This window comes from Eriocheir sinensis, chromosome 7 (assembly GCF_024679095.1).
Source record: "Eriocheir sinensis breed Jianghai 21 chromosome 7, ASM2467909v1, whole genome shotgun sequence".
In the NCBI taxonomy this organism is placed as follows: Eukaryota; Metazoa; Arthropoda; class Malacostraca; order Decapoda; family Varunidae; genus Eriocheir; species Eriocheir sinensis.
Window position 1 is genome coordinate 18,132,509 of NC_066515.1, and position 20,581 is coordinate 18,153,089.

Consider the following 20,581-nt stretch of genomic DNA (forward strand, 5'->3'; position numbering starts at 1 on the left):
AGCGCGCGATGCAACAATGCGGCTGAAAATGAAGACAAAACGTGACGGCAGAACTAAAATCCACTGAATCACATTGCACGCGGGAAATTTATGGTAATTACACGACTGACAGGACGGCGCAGTTAACAAAAATAGATGCACGCTGTCACATTAACACACTAACAGCCTGCAGCAGAACACGGGGACGCAAAAAGCACAGACAAACGACGAGGCGAAATGGCTGTTACGAGTCTGGCCACGAGCGTCACGGGGAATGATGAAAACGAGTAACAGGCTCACCTAATTAATGGGACCAGGTGCAACACTGCGTAACTGTGGTACTGGAGTTAATATACAAAGATGAGGACATATATGATTGAACACCGAAGAGAGAAAATGAGACAGAAGAAAGTATTGAAGACACAGGGAATAATGTAAACGAATAACTGGCTCACCTAATTAATGGGACCAGGTACAACACTGCTAACTATGGTAGTGGAGTTGATATACACAGATGAGGGAGGACAGACATGATTGAACAGCGAAGAGAGAAAATGAGACAGAAGTAATTATTGAAGACACAGGGAGTAATGTAAACGAATACCTGGCTCAGCTATTTAAAGGGACCAAGTGCAACACTGCGTAACTGAGGCAATGAAGAGTTGATATACAAAGGTGTGGGAGGACAGTAATGAATGAAGAGCGAGGAGTAAAATTAAGACAGTAGGAAGTATTGATGAAGACACGGGGAATAATGAAAACAAATACCTGGATCACCTAATTGAAGCGACCAGCTGTAACACCGTGTAACTAAGGTAGTGAAGAGTTAATATAGAGGTGTGGGAGGATAGTAATAAGCGAAGGGAACACTGGAAACAAGACGGTGGTAGAGTCTTGGTGGTAAAGGTGATGTTGAAGGTGACGGAAGTGCGTGTAAGAGCTACTTAGGGACAGGTTGTATTACTGTGCAGCAAAAGTATTAAAAGTAAATATTCATAGGTTTTGGAGGACAGTAGTGAGTGAATAGTGAAAAATGAAAGCAATACAGTGGTAGAGCGTTGATGGTGAAGATGATAGTGATAATTAAGGTGTAGGAAGTGCATGTGAAAACTGATATGCAGACACCCGGGAAGATAGTGAATAATGATAGGTAGAAAATAGAAGATGGTAAATAGTGATACGTGAACAGCCAAAGGAGGAAATTGAACGATAATAAAAAAAGGCTGCTAGAGATGGTGTGGGCGGGGTTGTTTGGGTAGTATTAGAAATCAATATAGACGGAAATGAAAAATAATGAAAAATGTGAAGATACAGATAATCAAAGGGCCTCACGCGTTACTTTCTGCTCAAGGTAAAAGGGAACAAAAACAAATCACGACAAGACTTAAAAGGGGAAGGAAAAGAGGATAGAAACAAGAGGGGAAGGAGTGGAGGGGTAGTGTGAAAAGAGAAGAAAAGGGAGAGAAACAAAAGAAAGGGGCCTCTGTTAAGACAAGATTACGCAAAAAAAAAACTAGAAATTAAACAAAGAGACATTACTAAAGTTTCGATAAAAAAGAAATAGTATTAATCTCCTTCTAACTGAGTCTACCACGTTCCTCCTCCTCCTCCTCCTCCTCCTCCTCCTCCTATCAATATGCCGAAGAAGAAGAGATCTCAGTCCAAACAAGGAAAACGGAACGAGGGGCTTCATCTTCATCACAATTACGAGTTATGATTGGAGTTTAAAAAGGATTCACTGGAAGGAGGAGGAAGAGGAGGAAGAGGAGGAAGGTGGAGTACAATAAAAGGAAAAAGAGGAGGAGGAAGAGCATGAAGAGGAAGACGGAGTAATAGAAAAGGAAAATAGAAGAGAAGGGGGAAGAAAATGAAAAAGAGGAATAGGAGGAGGAGGAGGAGGAGGAGGAGGAGGAGGAGGAGGAGAAGGAGGAACAAGACTGCCAAATTTCTGACCCCAAAGAACCCCATTCGTTTCGCTCCCCCCCCCCCTCCCTCCGTCCCCTTGAGAGAGAGAGAGAGAGTATATAGATTACAGGGCATTACCACTCATTGTTCTTTTTTTTCTACTTTTCCTCTTTAGTGTCGGCAATAAATTTACTTTCTGTTTTTTTAAGGGCGATCTAAGAGCTTAAAGTGATAGGGGAAAAAACTATGTATGTAAGGGTTCGGGCTCTGATGTGTGGGGGGGAGGAGGAGGAGGGGGGGAGGTGGAGTAAGGTGGAAGGAAGCGGGAGGGATATCGGGGGGAAGAGGGTGTAAGAAGGAGGGGGAGTAAGGTGGAAGGAAGGAGAAGTAAGATGGGGGGATGGGGAAGTTAGGTGGGGCGGGGAAGTAAGATAGGGGAGAGGGGGTTTAAGGTGGGGGAAGGGGAGTAAGGTGGAAGGGAGAGGGAGTGAGAGTGTGGTAGGGAGAGGAGTAAGGCTGGGAGGGGAGAGGTAAGGAGGAGGAAGGAGCCAATGGAAGAATGAAGGAAAAAACAATAGTAAATATAAATAATGAGGATACTGTAGACAACGATAAATGTACAAAAAAAGGAAAAAATAAAAGGAAGCCATTATTACGTGGGATGAAGATATTTGGTAAAAGTAGAATGAGAGAAAAAAGGCAGACACTCTTGGATATGTTAAAGTAAAAAGATGTCATTTTTTTATTTATTTTGGTTGTATTTTCTCTCTCTCCCTTTTTCCCACCTTACCTCTCTGTTCATTCAAACTTTAATCTTTCAATTGCCTACCTATCTCCTTGCCTGACTGCCTTGATTTTGGTTTTATTTTATTTCCTTCTCCATTTTTCCCTCCCTACCTCACTGTCCCTCCATACTAAATCTTTCAATTGCTTACCTATCTCCTTGCCTAACTGCCATCATTTTGGTTTTATTCTATTTCCTTCTCCCTTTTACCCTCCTTACCTCACTGTCCCTCCATACTAAATCTTTCAACTGTTTACCTATCTCCTTGCCTAACTACCTTGATTTTGAATTTATTTTCTTTCCTCCTACCTTTTTCCCTCCCTACCTCACTGTCCCTCCAAACTTTAATCTTTCAACTGTTTACCTATCTCCTTGCCTATCTTACCTCTCCTCCTCAACTTTCCTACATCCTGCCTTTCCTTCCCTATTCTTTCCACAACTTGTCCATTCCTACTCAACCTCCTTATTACATCTCTCTCTCTCTCTCTCTCTCTCTCTCTCTCTCTCTCTCTCTCTCTCTCTCTCTCTCTCTCTCATTGACTTCCGTACAGCCTGATCATGACTCTTACCCTTTCTCACGTTTCTCACAGCTTGCATCTTCATCTCCCTCTGTTAAGCACCTCCATAACTCTCCCCCTTCCTCCTCCTACCCAGTCTCCTCTTTGCCTTCTATTTCCCCAGCCTGCCTCCCTCTCTCTCTCTCTCTCTCTGTCTCTTTCCTCCCGGGCCAGCACACCACAGCCGGCCTATCTTATCTCAGACTCCATAAAGCCTGCCTCCCAAAAGCCTGCCTCAGATCACTCCGTCACTTACCCCTCAACTCAGTCTTCGATCCAGCGCTAACCCCTCCTCCTCCTCCCCCTCCTCTTCCTCCTCCTCCTCCTGCATACCTTGTGGCCTTGGGATAATGAGGTAAGGAGGGCATGGGCTCGAGGAAACAGGCACGACAGAGAGGCAGTGAGCTTATGCACCTTCCTCCTCCCCCTTCCCAGCCTGCCACTCGTCCTTTCCACCGCCTTCCCTGTCCTTTCCTGTCCCTTACGCCCATGCCCCCGTCCCTCTCTGCCTTTCACTGCCTTCCCTGCCCTTTCCTGTCCCTTCCAGCCCAGCCTCTCCAGCCGCAGTGCTCAGGCAAGGGACGGAAGGCGGGTAAAAGCTACAAGAGGCTTAGAGTCCTTGAGAGCATCAGTGCTGTGTTCGGATCCCGCCGTGATTATTTCCATGCACTTTTAGCCCCGGCGGGAACTTGCCTAATAATGGAAAGTTTTCTCAGGAGGAATGATGAAGGAGGAGCAGCAGGAGGAGGAGGAGGAGGAGGAGGAGGAGGAGGAGGAGGAGGAGGAGAAGGAGGAGGAGGAGGAGGAGGTGGAGGAGAAGGAGGAGGAAGAGAGGATAAGGAGGTAAGACTTTGATGGGGTGACGATGCTCTATTCTACTGGGACTTGGATCGATGGAAGCAGGGATAGTATTTTACATAAGAGGTAAACTCTGAGATAAGTGAGGGAACAATAATAAATAATAAAGAAATAATAAAGAGCAATGTAAGAAGGTGAAAGCAATAAAGGTAGTCAGAACATAGACCCAAACATCCCTTTAAAAACATGAAAATCAGTTCAGTGCGTCGAGGATGAAGACATGTGAAGTGTACCATGTCTCTGTTGGTGTTATAATCTTACCTCCTATCTTTCCTCCTATCTTATCCCTGTCAGTGTTTTATCTACTATTTTATTATCTTATTTTCTATCATCTGTCCAGTTTTGCTTCGTCGGGTGAAGGTTGCTGGTGACAGGTGGAGGCCAAGAAAAGGTGGTACAGGTGAGGTATCCACGAACACAAGAGGACAGGTGAGGCGAAGATAGACCGAGGTGTTGTATTTTTGTGGCATAGGTGAAGGCGTGGTCAGGTCAGCCGGAGCCAAAAGAAGAAGGGTTAGAATAGCAGATACGTCAAACAAGTCGGTGCTAGCGATGATACTGATGGTGAGGAAAGGAAAGGAAATAAATGAAGTTTGGCGCAGGCTCAAGATAAGAGTAAGCGGCAGTGTGATCAGGTTAGCAAAAATGAGAGGATGAGAATCGCAGCCATACCAAACAAATCCGCGTTAAAGAATAAATAGTTGAGACGCAAAATAAAAATAAAAAGTTATGTCAGGGTTCAAGGAAGACACAGCTAGACAGGAAAGGAGGAGGAGAAGGAAATAGAGGAAAAACAGGTGATGGGTAGGGAGAAGAGGGAGGTAAAATGAGGGTTAATAGAACATATAATGAACAATTCATGAACAAGTAAAGAACATAGATACAAGGAGAAAGAAAGAGAAGAGAAAGAGCATATGGATGAAAAAATAGGTGATGAGTGGGGTAGAGAAGGATATGAGAACAAGGTGAATAAGACAAGTAATGAACAAGTAATGGTCATAGATTAAAGGAACAAGAAAGAAAGAGAAGAAAAAGAGCAAATGAATGAAAAAAAAAGTGATGAGCAGGGTAGAGAAGGATAAGAAAACAAGGTGAATAAGACAAGTAATGAAGAAATAATGGTCGTAGATTAAAGGAACCAGAAAGAAAGAGAAGGAAAATAGCAAATGAATGAAAAAAAAGTGATGAGTGGGGAGAGGGAGGTAAAAGAGACAGACCAAAACACGTAATGAATAAGTAATAAAATATTGGCCATAGATAAAGGGAGCTACGAGTATATGGAAACGAAGAGAAGAAGAGAAAGAGCTCATGGCAGAAAAACAGGTGATGGCCAGAGGGGGAGTGGGAGGTAAAAAGAGACTGAATGGAACAAGTTGGGGCGAGGAGGATAACAGCTGAATAAAGAAAGATTGAGCTGAGGTGCGCAGGTTAGGGCAGAGAGAGAGAGGGTTTACGGATGAGAGAGAGAGAGAGAGAGAGAGAGAGAGAGAGAGAGAGAGAGAGAGAGAGAGAGAGTATATACAAAAAATACAGAAGTGGTGGAAGAAGCAACTTGTAACACTCTCTGATGTCAAACTAAAAGGAATATATTAGTGAAAATGATGAATAAGATAAAAAATAAGTCAAAATAGATATGGAGATACACAAAAGTCTATACTGTGCTCAAAAAGGCAAAAAAGAAACTGAAAAAAAAGTAAATGTAAAGGTAAGTTAAAAATAAAAAAAGTAAAAAAATTAGGTGTTGAAGGAGAATAATTTGGATGGGTAAAGAAAAACAACTTAGGACTAAATACTTAAACAAAAGCTCCTCACGGGTCATAAAAAACAGCTAAAAAAAAACAGGCAAAACAAACACTTGGGTAAAAAAATTAAAAAGCAGAATTGGTATTAACTTATTAAGAAGCCATTTAAACACTATATGGCTTTACGAGTCTCAAAACTGAAATAATTCGACTAGAAAAACACAGACTAAAACAAAGAGCAAGGTAATTCTTTGAGGGTGAAGAAGGACGACAATAAACTAGAGTCGATGCTTAGTTATTTGGAGACTATCAAAACAGCATATGGCTTTACGAGTCTCAGAACTTAATAAAACAACTAGAAAATCCACCCACACTAAAAGAGAAAGAGAAAGGTAAGAGTCTGGAGGGTGAAGAAGGAGCTGGGAAGTGTTGGAAGGTCCTGAGCTGCGGGAGAGACCTGAGGAGACAATATAGTGGAGAGGAGGCAAAAGGCGGCTGTGGAGGGGGAGTGGAAGGAGAGAGGAAGGTGGAGGAAGAGGGAAGGGGGTGTGGACTGCAGGCAAACCCATCACCCTCCGGCAGCAGTCTTCGCCTCGCCTCGACTCTCCTCCTCCTCCTCCTCCTCCTCCTCCTCGCTGCCAATACCAAGGTCTGCATCACCCGCCATCTTTATGAGTCAAACTTTCCGCCAGAACTCCCGGGGTCCTTGTATATAAATGATGTCCTGGACCGAGGGGAGTTATGTCAAGACCATTTTTGGATAGCGCCGAGTCTTCGCGAGGGAGAATTTTCAGGTGGCGAAGAAGTGGAAAAAATAAAGTCTACCATTCGTGTGTGTGTGAGAAGTGCGCGCGGAAATAGTGGAGTCTTGGGTTTCGTTATCATGCTTTAAAGAACGGTTGGTCGCAAGGGATATCTTAATTATCGTTCTGTGGTGTTTTGTAATCAAGTTTATTGCCTGCTCTTAGGATATTAATGTTCGTTGGGAAATTGGCGGATTAGAAGCGAAATGTAGCTGAAAGTGTGTGTGTGTGTGTGTGTGTGTGTGTGTGTGTGTGTGTGTGTGTGTGTGTGTGTGTGTGTGTGTGTGTGTGTGTGTGTGTGTGTGTGTGTGTGTGTGTGTGTGTGCGTGTGTGTGCGTGTGCGTGTGCGTGTGTGTGTGTGTGTGTGTTTGTGTGTGTGTGTATACCAGCAGAGGCTGCGAGTATGGTCCCGGTAAATCTGGCGCAGTAACGAAAATTAGCTGCAGTAATTAACAAAATCAGGCAGTAAATTCATTATATTACAGACATTTAATTTATGAAGCCATTGCAGCAGTAACACACGGCAATGTTTGAACACGCTACAATTGTTAACTGCACATTTCACAACGCATCAACATTTTTCACATTCGCCCATTACTGCACTTTTTACATGATATATTTCTTTTATTCAAGGTTTTTAGTATTCAAAATTCTGTCGTGCCTGTCAAGCGGCCGAGCCAGTGTTGCAAAATGAATTGTTTACTGCCTTTATAGCACAAGTCATGTCCAGCAGGGGGTGCTGTCAGCGCCTCGCCCTCCCTTCTACCTCACAGAGACTCATGACGTCCGCGTGACATCTTTCAGTTCGTCCCGCCAGAAATCCTCTCTCGCCGGCTCTCACTTGCTAGTACAATAAAGATAACCCTGATGTCATGTCCCAGAAAGAGAGGAAGGAGAGAGTGGCAGAAGGAGGGAAAGCGTGAAGTGGCTCGGGGAGGCTGAGACCGCCAGGCACATCACTTTAACATCACAATAGACTTTACTTACTGCATATCGAAATATTTATAGTTGTCCGTCATTTAGAAGGAGAATGAACTTAATATGCCTTTGTGCTATTCCATTACTCGCAATCAATACCTTGGTCATAAAAATATTGTTACCAGAAGTGCTCTACCTCCTCCCCAGCAGCCACCCTCCTCACAGTATGTCACAATGGACTTTGCTTATTGCATATCCAACTATTTATGGTTGTCCGCCATTTATAAGGAGAATTAACCCAATGTGCCTTCCTGCTTTTCCACGAATTGCAATTCATACCTTACTCATAAAAATGTTTAGTGTCAGTTCTGTCCCTCCACGCCAGCAGCCACCACCGCTCCAATATCTATGATTAAACTGTTGAGGAGAATGAACCCCACGCCCCACTTCTTTTTTTTTTTTTTTTTTTTTTTTTACATTGCAGCCTATTGCGCCGGTAGGCTTGATGGTCGGCCCAGCGTTCTGGGCGCAGGGCGTGTTTATAGTGGCGCCATCTGAGTCAGGTTGATTGGTGGTCTTCTGGGGGGATTTAAACCACTCGGCGGCGGCAAAAATCCCAGCTTAGTGGCACCGGGCAGGGATTGACTCGCGTCCTCCCTGAACACAGCCGTTACTTTGACAACTCGGCGGCGGCGGCGAAAAGGCTGAAAATCTTGGTGGCACCGGGCGGGGATTGAACTCGCGTCCTCCTGAACACGAGGCCGTTACTTTGACGACTCAGCCACCGCCTCCCCACCTCTCCCACAATAGCAGCATATACTTTACTTGATAAGTGTTATAAACTCATCAGTTTTGCGCCACTTTACCAGGAAGCCATCACTGTCCCATATGTATAATAGCATACAGCCGAGGATGATGAACCTGGTGCCATCAACTTTATTTCCACTCTTCCATAACACTAATGCAGCCTTTACTTATCAAACATTACAGCTACAGGTCACCACCACTCCAGCACAACCTTTCCCCGGAGCCACCTGAGGGCACATGTCCTCTGAACGGCCAGGGGAAGGATCAGGTACACGCCAGGTGGTGCATGTATGTTAATTTATTAATGAGTGAGTGTTTACTGAGGCATCTACAACACGCCAGGCGGTGCATGTACGTTTATTTATTAGTGCAAAAAAAAAACTTGCCGCTCGCTCCATAAATAACAAAAAGTAGAGAGAGAAAAAAGGTCAATTTTTTTGGGTGAGGTGTCTTAATACACTCTTCTTGAAATGAGCATGAAAAAGAAGTGTGCAGCGGGGCCGGCCGAGGGGGAGGCATGCAGTTAGCAAGTTCAGAAGAGCAGTCAGCATGAAAATATCGATAGAAGATAGAAGAGGCAACATCGGCGGCGGAATTTAAGAGGTAGAAGACTATCAGTAAGAGGATCTGTCCAGAAGAGCTGTGTGGGGCCCCCCAAACGTGAGATGCATACTCCATACAATTGAGACTTTGAGCTAAGGACAGACCGGGGATATTGGTCTTCTGTTGAAAGAAGTTGAATAATGCAGATAGGACAGTTTGTTATTGAAAGAAGATCATTGATGAATAATAGTTGATTCAAAAGCTTTAGATAGACACGAAATAAAGCTATAGGGCGGTAGTTTGAGGGTTGGGCAGTCACCTTTTTTAGGCAAGGCTGTATGAAAGCGTACTTCCAGCAGGAAGGAATTTGACCAGGCAGGTGTCCAGCACAAGTCATAGTTTTAAGTTTAGCCAGAGAGGGGCAGAAAACACGTTCTTAAGAATCTTAACAGAGAAAGTTTGAGAGAAGGCTCAGCCTTAGAGATAGATGAGCGTGTGCTGCCGTCAGGTTTAAAGAGAGGAGGAAAGATGAATTGGCTAGGTGCCAGAAGTCCCGGGAAGAATTAGAAAAAGCAAGGTTTTGACGTTTTCTATTGATGAAAAAGGTTTTGTAAGTCGAAGAATAGATTTGGCACGATTCCGGGCAGCAATATAAAGATCATGGTTAGCAGGAGTGCGAAGGCTCTGGTACCTTTTGTGAGCTGCCTCTCTATCTTTGACAGCACGAGAACAAGCGTGATTAAACCAAGGCTTTTTAGCATGAGGAATAGAGAAAGTACGTGGAATGTGTGCCACCATTCCAGAGACAGTCACCTCTGTGATGTGCTGGGCACACACAGAGGGGTCTCTCTCCTGGAAGCAGTAATCATTCCACGGGAAATCGGAAAAATACATCCTCAGGTCGTCCCACCGAGCTGAAGCAAAATGCCAGAAGCATCGCCTCTTCGGTGGATCCAGAGGGTGTACAGGAGCGATAGGACAGGATACAGAAATAAGGTTGTGATCGGAGGAGCCCAACGGAGAGAACAGTTTGACAAAGTAGAAGGGTTAGAGGTAAGGAAGAGGTCTAGCATGTTGGGCCTGTCTCCAAGACGGTCGGGAATACGTGTAGGGTGCTGAACCAACTGATCTAGATCGTTGAGGAGAGCAAAGTTGTAGGCTTGTTCACCAGGCTGGTCAGTAAAAGAGGATGAAAGCCAAAGCTGGTGGTGAACATTGAAATCTCCTAGGATGGAGATTTCAGCGAAGGGAGAGTGGGTCAAGGATGTGCATGTACGTTTATTTATTAGTGAGTGCGTGTTTACTAAGGCATCCCCTGGCCGATGGCACTCACACTCTCAGCTGACAACGGAAGTGCACCTGTCCTCTAAAAGTCTAAAGGGTCAGGTGAACTTTCATGAACACAGGCTAGGTAGTGCATGTACGTTTAGTTATTTGTGTGCTGACTTAGTTCGTTGGTGACCACACTCCTGGGTCGAGGCGGCGCTGTTCTTCACGTGCAGGTGACGGCCGCGACCCAGCACGATTTTTCCCCGCAGGTAACACGGCGTGGCAGCGAGACAGGTGACAGGAGGGAGGTGAGACCGCTACATAAACCAACACGTGGCCTTGTTGACTAGTGCGCTCTCCACCTCTACCTCCCTCCCTCCCGACCCCTCTCCTACTCCTCCATGTTCTCTGGGTTATCCTCCACCTCTAGTTTCCCTCTTTCACTTAGTCCCTGCCTCTCTCCTCTTCCATGTCCTTCTTGACCTTACGATCTTTTTCTTCCTCCTTTTCCGCCTCTACCTCCCACCCCTCCCTCTCTCCCTCCTTCCCTCACCCTCTCCTACTCCGTGTTCTCAGGCCAATCCTCACCTCTAGTCTCCCTCCTTCACTCATTCCCTATTGGTCTCTCTCCACCCGCACATTATGATCTGTTTCTTCCTCCTTTTCCTCCTCTACGTCCTCTCCCTCCCTCCCTCACTCTCTCCTAGTCCTTCTCTAATTTATATTCCTTCACCTATTGTCTCCCTCCTCCACTCAATCCTTGCCTGTCTGTCTCTCTCCTCCTCTTCTATGTTCTGACTCACCTTTCGATCTTTTTCTTCATTCTTTTCGTCCTCCTCCTCCTTGTCATTCGTCCGTTTCTCTTGTGTATCTGGTGTTCTCGGTATCCTTCCCTTCTGATTTTTCTTCTTCTCTTCCTCTTCTTCCTCTTTGTCCTTCTATTCTTTGTCCCCTTTTCTACCATCCTTCTCGTCTTCTTAACGCTCTCTTCCTTTTCAAATTCAACCTTTTCTGTCCTTTTCCTTCACTTCATCCTCTTTACCTAACCCCTACTTTCCTCACTCCAATCTTTTTCCTCCCTGTACCATCCTTCTCCTCTTCTTAGTTCTCTTCCTTTTTATACAAACTTTTATATCCTTTTCCTTCACTCCATCCTCTTTACCTGACTCCCACTTTGTCTTCCATCTTTCCTCTCTCTCTCTCCTCTTTTTCCTCCCTGTACCATCCTTCTCCTCTTAGTTATCTTCCATTTTATACAAACTTTCATATCCTTTTCCTTCACTCCATCCTCTTTACCTGACTCCCACTTTGTCTTTCACCTTTCCTCTCTCCTCCTCTTCCTCTTCCTCCTCCTCCTCCTCTTCGTTTCTCCGGCCATTGACCCCAGTATGAATTGCCCTAATGCCTTCCCCTCCCCACCGATGGTCATTCCCAGCGCCTCACCTCCTCACACATTCACCCTGTCCCTCACTCACAACCATTACCTGCACGTGGTTGTAAATGTCTCTCTCTTCCCTTCCCTCTATGTCCCTGTGGCTGTACTCTTGTCCGTGTCTGTTATGATGTCATGGGGAAAGGAAGGGAAGCTTAGGTGTGAGTGGAAGCAGGGAAAGGAGAAAAGAAGGGACTTGGAGGACAGGAGGTGGATAACTGACAGGGGAGGACATGCATACATACATAAATACCTGGAAAGATTAGGATTACTGTTTCAGGAGTAAGAATTAGGGCAGAACAGTGGCGGGAAGAGGAAAAGAGACACTGGAAATGATGTAGAAATGTTTGAAATAAAGGAAAAGACGGAGAAAAGCATCCTTAGATATTTACATTAAGGTGAAACAAATATTTTTACCTGAAAAGATGGTAGTTACTGTTTCAGGAGTAAGAATCAGGACAAAACGATGGCGAAAAGAGGAAAAGCGCCACAAGGGATGATATACGGATGTTTTTTTTTTATATTAGAATGACGGGGAATAGCATCATTAAATATCTACGTTAATGAGAGAAAAAGCGAAACAATTTAATTTTTTTCCTGGAGACATGGTAGTTAGTGTTTTAGGAGTATGATTATGGATAGAACGATTAGGAAAACAGAAAATGTGCCACAAGGAATGATTTACGAATGTTTTTTATACGAGAATAACAGGGAATATCATCTTTAAATACCCACGTAGATAAGAGAAAAAGCGAAACTAACATTTTTTTCCTGAAGACATGGTAGTTAGTGTTTTAGGAGTAGGATTATGGATAGAACGATGGCGAAAAGAGAAAAAGTGCCGCAAGGGATGATTGGTGGTTAGTGTTTTAGGAGAAGGATTATGGATAGAACGATGAGGAAAAGAGAAAAAGTGCCGCAAGGGATGATTGGTGGTTAGTGTTTAAGGAGAAGGATTATGGATAGAACGATGATGAAAAGAGAAAAAGTGCCACAAGGGATGATTGGTGGTTAGTGTTTAAGGAGAAGGATTATGGATAGAACGATGGCGAAAAGAGAAAATGTGCCACAAGGGATGATTAGTGGTTAGTGTTTAAGGAGTAGGATTATGGATAGAACGATGGCGAAAAGAGAAAATGTGCCACAAGGGATGATTGGTGGTTAGTGTTTAAGGAGTAGGATTATGGATAGAACGATGATGAAAAGAGAAAAAGTGCCACAAGGGATGATTGGTGGTTAGTGTTTTAGGAGAAGGATTATGGATAGAACGATGAGGAAAAGAGAAAAAGTGCCGCAAGGGATGATTGGTGGTTAGTGTTTAAAGAGAAGGATTATGGATAGAACGATGATGAAAAGAGAAAAAGTGCCACAAGGGATGATTTACGGATGTTTTTTATAAGAGAAGAGCGGGGAATCTCATCTTTACATACGCACGTAGATCAGAGAAAAAGCGAAACTAATATTTTTACAACAATCTATTCTTCCCCTACCTAAAAACGACCTCCATCCACCAGGAGTTGTGTTGTGTTGAATTTTTACAGTCAAGGAAGCAGTAGAAGGGCAATAACAGCTAAATCATAAAAGCCCGCTAGCAATATAAAAGAAAGCAGAGGTGAGTGGCCAACAATTACAACCTTATCCTTTTATTACGTTCTCTCTGTCTCTCTACTTCTACTGACGGTTTTTTTTTTTACAGTAATATAAATAACTGAAGGGCAAAAACAGCTAAATCATAAAAGCCCGCTAGCAATATAAAAGAAAGCAGAGGTGAGTGGCCAACAATTACAACCTTATCCTTTTATTGCTCTCTCTGTCTCTCTACTTCTCCTACTGACGATGTGTTTTTACAGTAATAGATATAACTGAAGAGCAAAAACAGCTAAAGTATAAAACCCCGCTAGCACAGGTTATATAAAAGAAAGCAGAGGTGAGTGGCCAACAATTACAACCTTATCCTTTTATTACGTTCTCTCTGTCTCTCTACTTCTCCTACTGACGGTGATTTTTTTACAGTAATATAAATAACTGAAGGGCAAAAACAGATAAATCATAAAATCCCGCTAGCGATATAAAAGAAAGTAGAGGTGAGCGGCCAACAATTACAACCTTATCCTTTTATTACGTTCTCTCTGTCTCTCTACTTCTCCTACTGACGGTGATTTTTTTACAGTAATATAAATAACTGAAGGGCAAAAACAGCTAAATCATAAAATCCCGCTAGCAATATCAAAGAAAGTAGAGGTGAGCGGCCAACAATTACAACCTTATCCTTTTATTCCCTTCTCTCTGTCTCTCTACTTCTACTGACGGTGTTTTTTTTACAGTAATATAAATAACTGAAGAGCAAAAACAGCTAAATCATAAAATCCCGCTAGCAATATAAGAGAAAGTAGAGGTGAGCGGCCAAAAATCATGTTCTTATCTTTTTTCCTCTTCCTGTTCTCTCTCGCACGCGCCGCCTGGATTCAGTTCGTGTTTTTCCCCGGACGTATAAATGAAAATAAAGGTTCGTTGTATCTGCAGTTGGAATTCCCATTACAAGATTCCCTTCGTTCTATTCTCGCTCACTTACTTTATGTTTTTTTTTATTTGTTACTGTGTTATTTACATGCCAAAAAATAAAAATAAACAACTATATATACATTTTTCAATTTTATTTATTTCATGTTAATACCCACACTTAAATTTATAAGTTTTACTCATCCCTTTCTTTACGAACTCACCATCTACTGTACCTACAACCTTCTCGACTGAACTCCCTAAAAAAAATTAAAAAAAAGTTATACTGAGCCAGAATAACACAAAACTGAACTAAAGAGAAAGATTACTCATTATTTACTTAACCAAACACCTCCTGCCTTACCCAAGCACACTTTACGCATCAAGTCTACAAAAAATAAAACTATAAAAAGCAAAATAAAACAAAAATGAAGTGAAGAGAAATATTACTCATTATTAACCACCAAAAAACACCTCTTGCCTCACCCAAATATCCTTTATACCTGAACTCCACAAAAATAACAAACAAAAACGGTATAACATAGATTCGTTGGTTGCCCATTAATAACTAAAAGAAAACATCCCCTACCTTTCCCAAACACCTGTCCACTAGATTTCCCCCAAAATAACACAAACATAAAACGGCATAACACGGAGTCGTACCGGAGCAGAGGGATTACAAGAGGCGGTCTACACACGCAACAGATCCCCACCCACACACGGCTAAATCAGAGGTCAGGGTCAAAATGGAAACTCTCATCCCACCGCGACGAGCCAAACACATGTAGAGGTTAGTCGGATCTCGCCCAAACATCGACAAAGATAAACTAGACGTGGCCTTGAAATAACACGGAGGAGATTTGAGCGAGGAATATCAATGGAGCTTCGTGTGTGCGTGTGTGTGAATAGGATGATAAACGGGATAAGGGAGTGGATGAAAGGGGGAGAAAGGAGAGGATAAAAAGGGGATGACGAAGGGACGAATATGAAGTGAATGAACGGGGGACGAAGGGGTTGAAGGGTAATGTGATGATATAGATGGATGGATAAGTGGAAAGGATGTGAATGATGGAGAAAGGGAAAGAAATAGTGGATGGGAATAAAGCGTTTGTGTGTGAATATAAGTGTGTTAAGGGTACGGAGAGAGAGAGAGAGAGAGAGAGAGAGAGAGAGAGAGAGAGAGAGAGAGAGAGAGAGAGAGAGAGAGAGAGAGAGAGAGAGAGAGAGAGAGAGAGAGAGAGAGAGAGAGAGAGAGAGAGAGAGAGAGAGAGAGAGAGAGAGAGAGAGAGAATGTGGTAAATAAATGGGATTGAAAAAAACACGCACACACACACACGCAAATACTCACACTCACACACACACACACACACACACACACACACACACACACACACACACACACAAATATCTTAGTCGCCTCAGAACGCAGGAATCTCATGAACGTTCCTCTAAATTCCTACACGAGTTTAATGTAATTGCGCGCGGCATCGGAGAGGCAAAAATAGAAATGGCGGGAGCGAAATATAAATCCTTGCCTTCTGTCGCGGCCGAAAAGCAGAACAACAACAACAACAACAACAACAACAACAACAACAACAACAACAACAACAATCATAATGCGCCAGGTTCTTCTCATTTTCTCTTTCGTAACGTGGAATATCTTAAAATTTAGTCTGCTCTATGTATGTATATTTTTTTCATTTTCCTTTGTGAATCCTCTCCGCTGTTATGAATCACGGAGGAGGCGGAGCGGAGAAAGGATGCTGAATAAGAAAGAGGACGACGAAGAAATGAGTGATGATTATTAGAAAGAGGAGGAGGAGGAGGAGGAGGAGAGAAAGAAGAAGAGGAACACGAGGAGGACGAAAAGGAGGACAAAGAGGACAAAGAGGAGGAGGAGGAGGAAGAGAAAAAGGAAGAAAAAAACAAGGCAAAGAAAAATCAAAAGACGAGCAAAAAAACAAAACAAAAAACGAAAAAAACAAGGAGAAAAAAATAAAGGACGAGAAAACAAGAAAACGGACGAAACAAGACAAAGAATAATAAAAAAACGAAAAACTATAATGAAAGAGAAGTTAACAAAGACATGAGAAAAACACGCGAGGAGGAAGCAGAAAGTGGAAGGAAGAAAGAGGAGGAGGAAGATAATAAAAGGAACACGAAAAAGGCGAGGAAGATACAAGGAAAATATTTAATAAGAGAGAAATAAACGAGACGCCAAAAAAGAAGAAAAAAGAAAAGCCACGCACCATCTAGCGTCCCAAGGTTGGCATTAAAGAAAGAAAATATGTTGAGGATAATTGTCTTCTTTCACGATATTTCAAGTGACTTCTGCAAACCATTAAAATTTGCAACTCCCTCACACGCAATAAAGAGAGAGAGAGAGAGAGAGAGAGAGAGAGAGAGAGAGAGAGAGAGAGAGAGAGAGAGAGAGAGAGAGAGAGAGAGACAACACGAAAAGGAAAAGAATAAAAACAAAATAAAACACACTAACACAGCAAGGCCCTTAACCACTCCCAACAGAGTAAAGGAAAGCAAACCAATAAAAGAAAACGAAAGAAAGAAAAGACAGGAAGAACAAACACGAACTGAGACAAAAACAAGAGACTACGACATTAGAACTCACCCATCCTGAACCACCTTTTCTACTCTCTCTCTCTCTCTCTCTCTCTCTCTCTCTCTCTCTCTCCCGCCCCTCTGTATCAAGTTATCTCCCCTTTTTACCTGCCTAGCCGTCCACAAGGCCAAAAACTTCTGACGGAGGCGTGTGGGGCGTTTTGATCTGAGGCCGATGCTAAGAGACGTGGAAGGAACACTGAAGGGAGAGGAGGGGGAGGTGAAGGACGCGAGGAAGAAGGAAGAAAAGAAGGAGGAGGAGGAGGAGGAGGAGAAGGAGGTGAAGGACGCGAGGGAAGAGGAGAACAAGGACAGTGGAAAGAAAGAGTACAAAGAAAAGAGGGGAGGTTGAAAGGACAGGAAGAGGTTGAAAAGGGATAAAGGCAGGAAGAGGAGGAGGAGGAGAAGGAAGGGGAGGTGAAGAAGAGGATAAGAAAGGCTAATAAAAGATGAAGGGAAAAGAACACTTGGAGGAGGGGAAGTCAGAATACGAGGAGGAGGAAGAGGAGGAGGAGAATAGCAAGGGGACAGAGTGAGAAGAGCAGAAAAAAATACAGGAAGGAGAAGAAAGGCAGAGGAATGGCAAATAAAAAGAGAATGGGGGACAAGGCTGAAGAGGAGGAAGAGGAAGCGAAGGAGCGGTAGAAAGAGGAAGAGGAGGAGGAGGAGGACAAGTAAGAAGAGAGAGAGGAGCAAGTTTCGAGCAACACAGAATCCTAAGAATGATAAGTGACAGTTTGTGATAAGTTTCTAACGTAATAAAGTTAACAAATTTAGTCTCCCTCACGAGTCTCTTGATCTTTATAACTGGGGAGAGAGAGAGAGAGAGAGAGAGAGAGAGAGAGAGAGAGAGAGAGAGAGAGAGAGAGAGAGAGAGAGAGAGAGAGAGAGAGAGAGAGAGAGAGAGAGAGAGAGAGAAACATGAGGGTAGTATACAGAGAAGGAGATGATATAGTGAAATGTAGAAAGGAAAGGAGAAAAGAAAGATATAAATAATGAAACAGAAAAGTTAGATTTAATGGGAAAAAAGAAGGTATTGGATGTATCACAGGAAAGGAGAAAGGAACAGAGAAATAAAGAGAGAAATTAATAGATTACAGCAGAGAAAAGAATAAAGGAATAGAGAAAGGAGGGTTAAATGAAATGATGGTCGGAAAATGAGAATAGAGGAGAATAGAGGAATAGAGAATACAACAGAAAATAGAACACGGAATAGAATGGAAGAATGGAAAAAGAGAAATAGAAGGGAACAGAAAAGATAGGACAGCAATAGAGGAAGAGGTAATGACGGTCGCAAAACGTGTCCGACAACTGAACATATTTTTTTTCTCTTCCCCTCTTGACGGTCGCTAATGAGGCAGGTAAACACGCGTCACACACCTGTACGAGAGGACCGGGCGGACCTCCACCTTTCTCCCGCACCCACACCCTGATCGTATTAAAGCTTTACTGTTTTTGCGTGGGCGAATTTCTTACAAAAAATATCTATGAACGTTTAAACTCCAGCGCCGAGAAAAAGTGTGTAGCATTTATTCCGCTCGGCTCAGCAAAGATTGGAAAAAGGGTTCGCTGAAAATACAAAACGGTGAGAGGAGCCAACGCGAGAGGGAGTACACAAACGCTTATACAGATGAAGGTTTTAAGAGGGAAGTAAATTAAGAAATACATGAAAGAGGTGGACGCTTTCGAAAAGATGAAAGGTCTTGCAATAAAGAAACGTTTATAACAGCCCTGAAAATATATAACGGTGAGAGAAACTAACGCGAGAGGGAATACACAAACGCTTACACAGATGAAGATTTTAAGAGGGAAATAAATTAAGGAATACATGAAAGTTGATAGAGGTGGACGCTCTCGAAAAGATAAAAGGTCTTGCAATACACAAACGTTTATATAGATAACAGCCCTTAAAGAATATAAAACGGTGAGAGAAAATAAGGTGCAAACGGTTATATATATATATATATATATATATATATATATATATATATATATATATATATATATATATATATATATATATATATATATGAATGTTTTAAGAGGGAAGTAAATTAAGGAACACGTGAACGTTTATAGAGATGACGGTCCCGAAAAGATCAAAGGTCTTGCAATACACAAACGTTTATAACAGCCCTGAAAATATAAAACGGTGAGAGAAACTAACGCGAGACGGGATACGCAACCGGTTATTTAGAAGAATGTTTTAGGAGGGAAGTAAAGTTTAAGGAATACATGAATGCTTATAGAAGTGGACGCTCTCGAAAAGATAAGAGGTCTTGCAATACAAAAAACGTTCATATAGATAACAGCCCTGAAAGAATATAAAACGGTGAGAGGAAATAAGGCGAATAATACGTAAACGGTTATATAGATGAAGGTTTTAAGAGGGAAGTAAATTAAGGAATACATGAAAGTTTGTAGAGGTGGACGCTCTCGAAAAGATAAAAGGTCTTGCAATACACAGACGTATATAACAGCCCTGCGAAAATATAAAACGGTGAGAGGAAATAAGGCGACTAATACACAAACGCTTATACAGATGAAGGTTTTAAGAGGAAAGTATATTAATTAAGTAAATTAAATTAAGGAATAAGTGAACTTTTATAGAAATGACGGTCCCGAAAAGATCAAAGGTCTTGCAATACACAAACGTTTATAACAGCCCTGAAAATATAAAACGGTGAGAGAAACTAACGCGAGACGGAATACGCAAACGGTTATATAGCTGGATGTTTTAGGAGGGAAGTAAAGTTTAAGGAATATATCAATGCTTATAGAGATGGAACCTCTCGAAAAGATGAAGGGTCTTGCAATACACAACCGTTTATAAAGATAACCACCCAGTAAAAAAAATAAGTGAAGCAATGTAAAACGATTTAATATATATAGCCGCCTAAAAAATTAGGCAAGACATAGTAAGGAAATATTTGGTCATGAATGTTCTGAAAAAAATAAAATACACAAATGCTGAAATTGTATAGACGTTTGAAAATAAAAGAGGCATTACACAAATACATTAATAAACACAAAAGAGTAAAGGAGGTGAGATATGAAATAGTTTAAATGTGGCACTGTAACCCCCCTCCTCCTCCCTCTCCTCCTCCTCCTCCGGAGGCCAGTGTGCCCTTAGCACAGGCCAGTGTGCCTCTCGAGTGGAAAAAGGCCAATATTACCCCGATCTTTAAAAAAGGAGATAAAAAACAAGCCAGTAATTATCGTCCTATCAGCCTTACGTCTGTCCTAATTAAACTATTCGAAAAAATAATCAGGGATAAAATGATCACTTTCCTTGAATCAAATGATTTGATAACTGATAGTCAGCACGGATTTCGTAATAATCGGTCTTGCCTTACCAACCTATTAACCTTTTCAACGATGTTTATACATGTTGGGACGCCCGAAGCCCATATGACGTAATTTACCTAGATTTTCAGAAAGCGTTTGATAAAGTTCCTCACGTTAGGCTTATTTCTAAACAGCGTTCCCACGGTATTAACGACCATCTATGTGCGCGGATTCATGACTGGCTCACCAACAGAGAACAACGTGTACTTCTTGATGGTGAAGCATCGGATTGGCAACCCGTCACCAGTGGCGTGCCACAAGGTTCGGTCCTGGGGCCAACACTATTCATAATTTACGTGAACGATTTAGAAACTGATATCCTATCAAAAGTAGCCAAATTCGCCGACGACACCAAATTAGGAGGTACGGTAATGAACAGTCAAAGTTGCGAGAATATTCAATCAGACTTAATAAGACTTGCCGACTGGAGCGAAAAATGGCAAATGAGTTTTAACGTAGATAAATGTAAAGTAATGCACATAGGTGAAAAAAATCCTAACTTTAAATATCAGATTCAAGGA

General features: G+C 42.5%; 1 protein-coding gene across 1 annotated transcript; it reads left to right on the plus strand.

Annotated features, from left to right (window-relative positions):
• Positions 1–1,851: 1,851 nt before the first annotated feature.
• LOC126995309 (bone sialoprotein 2-like) lies at positions 1,852–4,027 on the plus strand (the record flags this gene model as incomplete). Its single annotated transcript, XM_050854798.1, is given in 3 exon segments — positions 1,852–1,949; positions 3,773–3,791; positions 3,974–4,027. Coding segments are annotated over 3 exon segments (171 nt in total), but the record flags the coding sequence as incomplete, so codon positions are not given.
• Between the last annotated feature and the right edge of the window lie 16,554 nt (positions 4,028–20,581).